Source organism: Sphaerodactylus townsendi, linkage group LG15, assembly GCF_021028975.2.
Source record: "Sphaerodactylus townsendi isolate TG3544 linkage group LG15, MPM_Stown_v2.3, whole genome shotgun sequence".
In the NCBI taxonomy this organism is placed as follows: Eukaryota; Metazoa; Chordata; class Lepidosauria; order Squamata; family Sphaerodactylidae; genus Sphaerodactylus; species Sphaerodactylus townsendi.
The window spans coordinates 24162106-24172356 of NC_059439.1; the positions used below are offsets into that span (position 1 = coordinate 24162106).

Below are 10251 nucleotides of genomic sequence, written 5' to 3' on the forward strand. Positions count from 1 at the left end.
CTTGGTGAAGTTAGTACTTCATTGTGAAAAGTTCATTGGCATTCACAACTGTGTGACTTTCTTTGACAATAATCATGTTTAAATCACTTGTCCGTTAGGAATTCGACTGACAGATAAGAAGTTGGGCCCCCTGTAATTACCCAAAGGACTGTAATTAATTCAGTGACGGCCTGAATTTCCCTGCAGCAGCCAGGAAAATAAGTGTTCAGAACTACAGTGTCATGTGGCATGTACTGCTCTTTGTTTCAGAACTGGAGACAGCAAGAAGTCTGCTGGGGTGACTTATATTTAAACTCTTGACTTCAGGCAAATTGGTGTTCACCCATTCCCTATTTAGGACAATGTAACCATAGAAAGTTATCCTCTTCTTTTAACCAAAGGTGGCACACATTGAACAATAGAAAGTGCTAGCACCACAGCAACAGTATAGGTGTGTTACTGCTATAGAGAGAAACTGGGGAGCCTATTATCAGAAAAAATTGCACTTAGGATGCTGATATTAGTGATGGTGGTGTTACTGGTTTTTGGACGTGTTGTGGGCAAGGTGCGTGTTATTCAGTGTGCTGGTGTGGACAGCTTACCCATTCTTCTTAAGTATCTTCAGCCAGGAAATCTCGTCATCAGTGCCCTTGTATCTCAGACCATTTTTCCCACCAGTCCACAAGACTTCAAGTGCCAACCTCGTGGGATACTATCGGAAGAATTTACGTATGTAATTGAACATTTCTTTTTTAAAAAATAGAATATTCCCAGTTTATATTTCCTACCTGAATAATCATACAGTTTTCCGTCACATTTTGTTGTTCCCATTTCCAGAGATTGTGTCAGACCCAGATCTGCATCACCATTACATATAGAGACATCTCAAGGTGGGAGGGAGGTCCAAGTCAAAGCCAGTATTTTCTCTAAAGAAAGAAGTTGCTCATGATCCTAGGCAAACTGCGGATTTGGTTAATGTGATAGTTTGGTATCCAAATATGTGGTGATCATGGTGCTATTTTATCAAGATACCTAGCATGATGAAATCAATTAAAATGCATACCTTCCTTGGCTCTGTGGTGCTTAGCACATGATCATTTAATGCTACACTTAATAAATCAAAATCATAAGTCACAAACTTTGATCCATCTATTAATGCTCAATGTGTTAATATTGTTATATTGAAAGAGATCAAGCTAGATATATGTTTATTAAATAATACTATAGTTGTAATTTGTATATACATAAATCATTATCTCCGTATTTTCTAAACTTATGTCTAATCGGGCAAATAGTCTTATGAGAGACTGGGTGCAGTGCGAAGGATCACCCTTGGTATGGCGTGGCATCTTTCAAACCTTGTAGCAGCTTTCTGGCACCTAAGGACAGAGAGATGAAGCTTGGCACCTCTCTGCATCTAGTGATAGTTGTTGGCTGTGAGAAAGAAGGTTAACAAAGGCACAAGCAAACTTTAGAGCCAGAGGGGACTACCCCCCCTTCCCACAAAATGAAATCAATCTTTAGCAGAGGCTACCCTCAAAAGTATAAGGTCGTTTGAATGAGCAGTGATTTGGACCAATGACTTAGTTATCTGAACTAGTGAATAAACCAAGGGGAAACCTCACATGCTTATCTTGTGTGAAACATATTTAAATTTGAGGCTGGGGATGAGAGACAGGTGTAATTGAAGGAGATACATTTCTGGAGTCTGGGGCAATAACAATGTTGCCAGTCATGGTTACTAGAAATATGAACCATCATTCAGATATTACATAAATAGCTAAGTCTTGAATAATTATTGCCACACAAATGTTGTCTGGTGATGTTTCAATGCAACATCAATCAAAAAGGTTTTATGGTTTAGCGATTGTAATTTCACTAAAAAAATTATGTGCATGATGCAAACAATAAATCTTTATTTTAGGACAATTCCTCAGAACTACCAACATATACTGGCTTTGGCATTTGCTGTCAAGGAGATCAACGAAAATCCACAGATCTTGCCAAATCTCACCCTGGGGTTTTATATTTATGAAAGCCATATGAATCCAAGATTGACATATCGTGCTGCTCTACAGCATATTTCCTCAAGGAACAGATTTGTCCCCAACTATAGGTGTGATATGCAGGACAAGGTAGAAGCAGTTCTTGAGGACATTCATACAGAAAATTCAGAACTTGTCCATGAACTTTTGAATATGTACAGGATCCCGCAGGTAGGCATTTGGTCTGGGATACATAATTTTGCCAGTTATTTGCCTGTACCATTACAAATTAGATGCTGATTTCTTTTTACATTCTCATGGTCTGATTTAATCTGTTTTGTTTGACAACAGAATGTGGTATAAGCATTCCTTTACAGATATTTCTCGACCTTTCTACCTCTTCATGTTAGTATTAATCTCTGGTTGAATCCCCACTACCGTCTTAGCCAGGTTTCAGAACACAATCAACCTCATGTTAGTATTAATCTCTGCAGTAGTTCTAGGTGTATGTTCTGAAGGGAATTTTTTAAAAAACCAAGCATTAAACTCATTATCAAAATTACTTTACATACTCTATGCAGTCCATACTGCATACAATATTTCTAGAGTGGTTAAACTCTCTGGCTGGTTTATTTCTACTCACAAAGCATATTCTGATTTCAATTATGTAACATTGCTGAATAACAGTTCAATAGTGCATTAATATCAGCCATTTCCTACAGATGGGAAAGCACAGTTTGGGAACAAAATTAAGGCCATTTCCGCATGGAGGCGGAAGCAGCTGGGTCGGCGACGCTGGGACCGTCCGCATGGATGGTGCCCAGAAAGACCGGGATGACGGCGCCACAGAGCTCTGTTGCCCGGTCAACCCGGCATGTCCCCGTGCCTCTGGAACGTTGCCGAGGCCTGAGGACACGCCCCCCCCCGACCCTGCGCGCCTGCTCCAGCATCGCAGGGCCGGAGGCGTGTCCCCAGGCCTCAACGACGTGCCAGGGGCCTGGGGACAAGTTAAGTGCAGGGAGGGATTGCGGGGGAGGCTCTTTGAAGCCACTGCCATTCGCACGGCAGCGGCTTCAAGCCAGCGTTCCTGGGAAAGTGCGCTTCCCAGCGCACTCCGGAAACGCCGGCTTCGTGCCGGTCGGGTGAATGACGGCCAGGGGGTGGCGTTTTTGCCGTCCCCAGGCCGCCATATTCCTCCCATGCGGAAATGGCCACAGCAGTTTTGCTGCTTTGTACATTCAGGTATTATTTACACAAAGGATCTGACCAGGTGGACAGATTTAGAACAGCCACGTTGACTCCCTCCCAAAGTGGCCATGTGCTCCTCAGCTTAATGGTTACATGGAGATAGATGTGAGTTTAGCCTGGTTCCTTTGATGTTGAGAGAAATGGTTGTTTATTTGCTGGCCTCAAGAAAAGCATCTCTATTTTTCCCTGTAATGTCACAAATACATTTATTTTACAAAGTAATATATTAAGGTAATCTGAACTGGTTATTAGTTTTATATATTATCACTGGTTATTGCAAGCCCTGCCAATGGCCAGAAACTCACCATAATTCTTTTTAAATATCTCATTCTGTTCTCTCTTATTTCTTATTTATATTTTTTTCATATTTTATGGCCCTTATAAGAAACCATGAAATATACCAATGCATGCACATGCACCTCTTTCATTTCTTAAATGTATCTTCAGATCTTATATGGTCCTGCTCCAGTGATGATGGATAACAGCCAACTCCCATCCTTCTATACGATGGTCCCTAATGAAACACAACAGTACCTGGGGATTCTCCAGTTACTTCTGCATTTCAACTGGATATGGATTGGGTTTTTTACTATGAATGGTGAGATTTTAGAATGGTTCAGGCAGAGGATGTTTCCTGTCTTTTCCCAGCATGGCATCTGTTTTACCTTCATGTACTCAAAGCCAGACACAGAACAAAATAGTTATATGACAGACTTTTTGAAAAGCTTTTCAGAACTGTATGTAAAAATGTTGAGGAGCACTGCTAATGTCATCATCTTTGGAGGACAAGCTCGTAATTTTATATTTTTCAGATGTACTATACTATTCATGCAAACTAAGTGCATGCTGCCAAAACCAAAAGGAAAAGTATGGATTGCAACAGCTCATGCAGAACTGAAAGCCGATGGCATGGGAAAATGTGGGGACGTTCAAATCTTCCATGGCATGATAACTGTTGCAATTTACTCCAATGAACTTCAGGGATTCCAAGAATTTTTCAAGAGCAGAAAGCCATCCAGTGCGGAGGGAGATGTGTTTCTCAGGGACTTTTGGTCACACACATTTCATTGTGCATTCCCAAATTCAGTTCTGGGCTACGTGCATCAGACTAATTGCACTGGAGATGAGACCCTGAAGGACCTTCCTGCATCTGAAATGAGCATGACTGGCCACAGCTACAGCATCTATAATGCGGTCTATGCTGTTGCATATGCTTTGCATGCTTTACAATCTTCAAAAGTCAGACATGGAGAGAGAAGGAAGCTTCAAAGTCAGCAACCCTGGCAGGTAGCTCATCCCTTTGGTAATCTAGAGATCAACATTGTCAGAGGCTGAAAGTTTTTGAAGCACAAATGTTCCCTCACCTACACTAAAGTTCCAGAAGGATCTAATACACATAGGGTCATTGGGGCATTCTGCTGTGAGATTTTAGATTGTCTTTGGGCTTTTTGAATGTGGTTTTATTGTGATTTTGTTATTGTTGAGTTTTTTGTGGTTTTTATGGTAACCTGCCCTGCCACCATGATAAAAAGCAGTGAATACATGCCAATAAATAAATTCATGAACAAATAAATACATCAATAAATAAACACAGTGGGTGCCCAGTGATGGCCACGTATATAATAATTTTTGGGTTGTTTGAAACATCTGTTTGCAATGAACAAATCAGCTACTATTATTTCGATATGTATTATTTTTTGTTTGTTTGTTTGAGCCTATGTTCTAACAAAGAAGATTACACAAGATTAAATTTTCAATAAATAATGTTCAAATGTATTCTAAATTCATTATCCATTTATTTGTGGGAGAAAGGATATACTTGTTTCATTCAAATGAAAAGCAGATGCAATGAACCCTCCTTACAAACAATGGTGAAGTTCAAGCTAGTACTGATATCACTTATGCTTTGCATGCCATGCATTCTTCAAAAGTTCAAGCAAAGATGCAAGGAAATAGAAGGAAACTTCAAAATCAGCAACCCTGGCAGGTAGCGCATCCCCTTTGTAATCTGGAGGTCAACATTGTCACGTGCTGAGACTATTTTCCACACAAATGTTCCCTTATTTACACTAAAGTTCCATAAAAGTAATCTTTTCTTTCATCATGTGCAATGTGGAATCACTTGGAATTTGTTGCTCGTGCCAGTCAAATTAAGTTAGATTTATAATTAATGCCTTAATTTCCTCCAGTGTTTTCTGACAAAATATCCTAATACAATACAAATACATGCAAGTACATGCCTGATCACTAGAAAGATGTCAATTGGCATTCTCAGACTGAAAAAATAATGATATACACATTTATATATATATAAATTATTTGTTTGTTTGTTTGTTTGTTTGTTTGTTTAATTCCATTTTTATCTTGCCAGTCCACCAAAGGGTTTGAAGGTGCCTTACAAAATAATTAAAACATAATGCAATAATTAAAAACAATACAAAAATATTTTAAAAATAAATATTAACATATAAATATGAAAATATAAATATTAAAATTAATAATTAAAAATTTCACTGAACAAATCATAATCACTGGTGTATGTAGACATAGGAAGTGGTGGCCTCTGATATTTGGGTTTTTTGTAGTTTCAGACTTCTGTTTCATTTTTCAATGTAGCTTCATCACTTTCTTGGATGCATCTCATTTAACAACAGTGCTGGAGACCAGATTTCCTTTGACCACAACAGAGAATTGATAGCAGAATTTGATATTATCAGCTGGTTAACATTTCCAAACCAATCTGTTGTTAGAGTGAAAGTTGGCAAGATCTCTCCCAAGGCACATTCAGCACAAAATCTTCAGATAGATGGAGAAGCCATGGTTTGGCCCACCCGATTTAATCAGGTAGGATCCTTTTAAGCAAATATGGCATAATGGAATGGAAGAGTATCTGTGTTCAGGAATGTTATCTCATTATTCTTTGGAAATTAACAGTAGGTGCGAGCTCTCTTTATTATTATTATTATTATTATTATTATTATTATTATTATTATTATTATTATTATTATTATTATTATTATTATTATTATTTATTCAATTTCTATACCGCCCGATCCCCAAAGGGCTCCGGGCGGTGAACAACATAATATATAAACAATAAAAAGGAGCAAATCCGGTAAAATACAAACATAGGCTCCATCAATAAAACATCTTAAAATACATAAAAACAGCAGCTAACAATTAGCAAATTAAACAAGAGGCGTCCAGGCTCAATTTAAAAACCCACCCCAAGAAGGGGAGGACAGCAGGCCCCTCAATATGAGGAGCTCTGTTGTATCAGTGCCAAAGCAGGAGTAGTGGGGGGGCACCATATCAGTGGCTGGACACTCCAAAGGCCCGGTGGAACAACACAGTCTTACAGGCCCTGCGGAACTCACCAAGGTCCCGCAGGGCCCGGACAGTTGGTGGGAGGGTGTTCCACCAGGCCGGGGCCAGCGCTGTGAAAGTCCTGGCCCGTGTGGAGGCCAGCCGCATCATTGAGGGGCCGGGGACCACCAGCAAATTGGCCTCTGCTGAACGCAGAGGCCGAGTAGGGACATATGGGGTGATGCGGTCCCGAAGGTACGAGGGTCCCAGACCGCGTAATGCCTTGAAGGTCAGAATCCACACCTTGAAGATGATTCGGAATTCAAACGGGAGCCAATGCAGCTGGCGCAACACAGGCTGGATATGATCTCTAAAGGCGCCTCCTGTGAGCAGGCGCGCAGCTGCATTTTGGACCAGCTTTAGTTTCCGAATCAAACGCAAGGGAAGGCCCGCGTAGAGCGAGTTACAATAGTCTAGCCTGGAGGTGACCGTTGCATGGATCACAGTGGCTAGGTCCGTTTGGGAGAGGAAGGGGGCCAACCGCCGGGCCTGATGAATATGGAAAAACGCAGTCCGGGTTGCATGGGCCACCAGGGTCTCCATTGAAAGAGAAGAATCCAGATGGACCCCCAGGCTGCGAGCGGAGGAGGCCGGCGCCAATAAGGCCCCCTCCCACACCGGCGGCTGGAAATCCCGAGCCTCTCCCTCACGGCCCAGCCATAGGATCTCCGTCTTCGACGGATTCAGTTTCAGCCTGCTCTGCTGCAACCAACCAGCTACCGCCTCCAAACAATGCTGTAGAGCCGCAGGGGCGGCAACTGCTCCCCCCTCCATCAACAGAATGAGCTGAGTGTCATCGGCATATTGATGACAGATCAGCCCAAAACTCCGTACCAGCTGAGCAAGTGGTCGCATATACATCCTTAGGAATGTAAAGCTAGGGGGTGTATTCAGTAAAACTGAACAGAAAAAAACATTTTTTCAGTATTTTGGGGGGTCAGGGGGGTCATCCCCCAAATAAGACAACAATACAAAGGAGCCAAAAAATAGATACTGAAGTTTGGAGAACATATGAAGAGTTCAACTCTCAGCCACCTGCTTTCAAACACCACATGAGTTTTGGAGGGAGTATTAAGGTCCAGACTCAGCTCTCTGCTGCCTGTGACTTTCCAATACCAGGCTGGCTGATGTTTTGCATTCGGGCTCAATAACAAAAAAAAACCAATTAAAAACTCTAGAAAAGCCAATATGAATATTCTTTTACTTTTTTAAAAAAAGTTCTGGATCTTTTCAACCACAACCAGAAAAATTTAGAAAAAGAAAATAATGTAAACCCCAATTTCAGGCAACTATTCCATGATAAAAACTGTTGATTTGATTTAGGTACAACCTCTGTCACTGTGCAGTAAGAATTGCAATCCTGGGTATAGGATGACAAAACGAGAAGGGGAGCCATTCTGCTGTTATGATTGTATCCAGTGTCCAGAAGGGACAATCTCTGATCATCACGGTAAGAGATGTACACTACAGAGTCATCGGATGGGTTTTCTGCATCCTTACAGGAATATGCCTACAAGAGGAGCAAGATGTAAAATCCAGAAAGGACTCAAGATTAGATATCAAGTTATGAAGAAATTGAAAGCTGGCAGCAGATATCATAGGCCAATATCAATTACAACACACATTCCTGTACTTGCCTCATATTTTAACATTGTTTCATGGTAGAATATCCACTCATCCAGGCTAGCTTCCTTCTGATGTAGATATCAGAAAAATGTACAGTGTACTGATAGTCACAGAAAACCCCAAGGAAAATTTGTATGCAAAACAGTTTCCACTAACATCCACCAAATTCTGGGTGGGTTGTATCGCTGCTACTGTTTTTATTGGGTTTATGTATTTCAATGATGTTATTCAATGTTTTTTGTATACTGTTATTTATAGACCTGTAAACCGTTCTGAGCCCTCAAGGGGTAGAGCAGTTTATCAAATTGAATATACAAATAAATAAATAAATAAAGTTTTTAAACCCTTTTGAGTCATAAAGTGGTTGATAAACTGTTTGACAACATTTCTTGCAATTTGCAGTCAGGTTTCAAGTTGATTGACGTTCATCCACCATCAGACATTAATTATGCAACAGGAAGTGGTTCAGCATGTTTGTTAAATTTTTAAATTGAGTTATATTTCTAGTAAAGTTATTTTGCAAACTAATTAACAATATGGGAAGTTTACATGTCTTAAAACACTGTCTCCTCCCTGTTGTTGCAGACATGCCGGACTGTTTCTGGTGCTCAGTTGATCATTTTCCGAACAAGAACCAGAATTATTGCATTCCCAAGAGGGTGAGCTTCTTGTCTTATCAAGAACCTTTGGGAGCTGGTTTCCTTTTGGTCTCTCTGTCCCTTTTTTTGATCACAGTCGTTTTACTTGGAATATTTATAAAGCACCACAACACCCCCATAGTGAAAGCAAACAACCGGAGCCTGACATACACACTTCTCAACTCGCTTCTGCTCTGCTTCCTGTGTGCCTTGTTATTCATCGGCAAACCTGGAAAGATAATGTGTCTCCTTCGCCAAACTGCTTTTGGCATCATTTTCTCCACTGCAGTTGCTTCTGTGTTAGCAAAAACGATCACAGTGATTGTGGCTTTCAAGGCCACCAACCCTGGCAGCCAGATGAGGAAATGGGTGGGGAAAAGACTGTCCATTTCCATTGTCCTTTCCTGTTCCTTTATTCAAGTAGGTATTTGTACCATTTGGCTTCTAAAATCCCCCCCATTCCCAGATGTTGATATGCATTCAATGGTGGAAGAAGTTGTATTGGAATGTAATGATGCCTCTCCTACTATGTTTCATTGTGTCTTGGGCTATATGGGCTTCCTGGCCAGCGTGAGCTTCCAGGTGGCTTTCTTTGCTCGGAAACTACCCGACAGTTTCAATGAAGCCAAGTTCATCACATTCAGCATGCTGATCTTTTGCACCGTTTGGTTATCCTTTGTTCCAGCCTACCTGAGTATCAAAGGGAAATACATGGTGGCTGTGGAGATCTTCTCTATCTTAGCCTCCAGTGCTGGCTTACTGGGCTGTATCTTTTTCCCCAAATGCTACATTATTTTACTTAGAACTGAGCTGAATAACAAAGAACATCTAATAAGGAAAAAATAGAGAATGTGTTTTATCCATCTAAGGTTATGACATACACTGTAGTTTCATAGCAATGGAATTATTCCATTAGAGTGTAAAAAACACTTGTAACTTTGCTTACTTGTAACTTTGTTCATCTAGTGGCTCTTTGTGCAAGCACACCTTCACTTATGCAGGTCAGGCACTAGGGTTGGTCAATACCAGCCAGATTCGTTCCAATTCGGATTTGGCCCAAATTCAGATCAATGGGTTCGGATTGGCCGATTTCCAAACCTTGCTGGGCCGAATCCTGGAAAATCTGGGAATTTGGGGTGTTCTTTTATTTTTTGGGTGTTTTTCCACGTTCCGGCCTGCAGGGGGTGCATTTTTGACATATTGGCACCAAAATGTCAGGGTATCATCAGGAGACTGTTCTTATGCTACCCCCTCCCCCAAGTTTGGTGAAGTTTGGATGAGGGAGGGCCAAAGTTATGGACCTTCAAAGGGGGTGCCCCTAACCCCCATTGTTTCCAATGGGAACTAAGGAGATTGGGGCTACCCCTTTGAAGGTCCATAACTTTGCCCCCCCCCGATCCAAACTTCAC

At 41.1% G+C, this 10251-nt stretch overlaps 1 protein-coding gene across 1 annotated transcript; it reads left to right on the forward strand.

Moving 5' to 3' along the window:
* Positions 1 to 505: 505 nt before the first annotated feature.
* Positions 506 to 9688, forward strand: LOC125444231 (vomeronasal type-2 receptor 26-like). Its single transcript, XM_048516664.1, has 6 exons — positions 506 to 708; positions 1904 to 2195; positions 3660 to 4499; positions 5829 to 6056; positions 7902 to 8028; positions 8790 to 9688. The coding sequence occupies exons 1-6, from the start codon at positions 506 to 508 to the stop codon at positions 9686 to 9688; spliced, it is 2589 nt and encodes an 862-aa protein (XP_048372621.1).
* The last annotated feature ends 563 nt before the right edge of the window (positions 9689 to 10251 follow it).

Excerpts from the sequence above, each read along its gene's own strand:
- LOC125444231 (XM_048516664.1), top strand. The coding sequence starts at position 506 with ATGGTGGTGTTACTGGTTTTTGGACGTGTTGTGGGCAAGGTGCGTGTT. Across the intron at positions 709-1,903 it reads ATACTATCGGAAGAATTTAC|GACAATTCCTCAGAACTACC; the intron begins GTATGTAATTGA and ends TCTTTATTTTAG. Across the intron at positions 2,196-3,659 it reads ATATGTACAGGATCCCGCAG|ATCTTATATGGTCCTGCTCC; the intron begins GTAGGCATTTGG and ends ATGTATCTTCAG.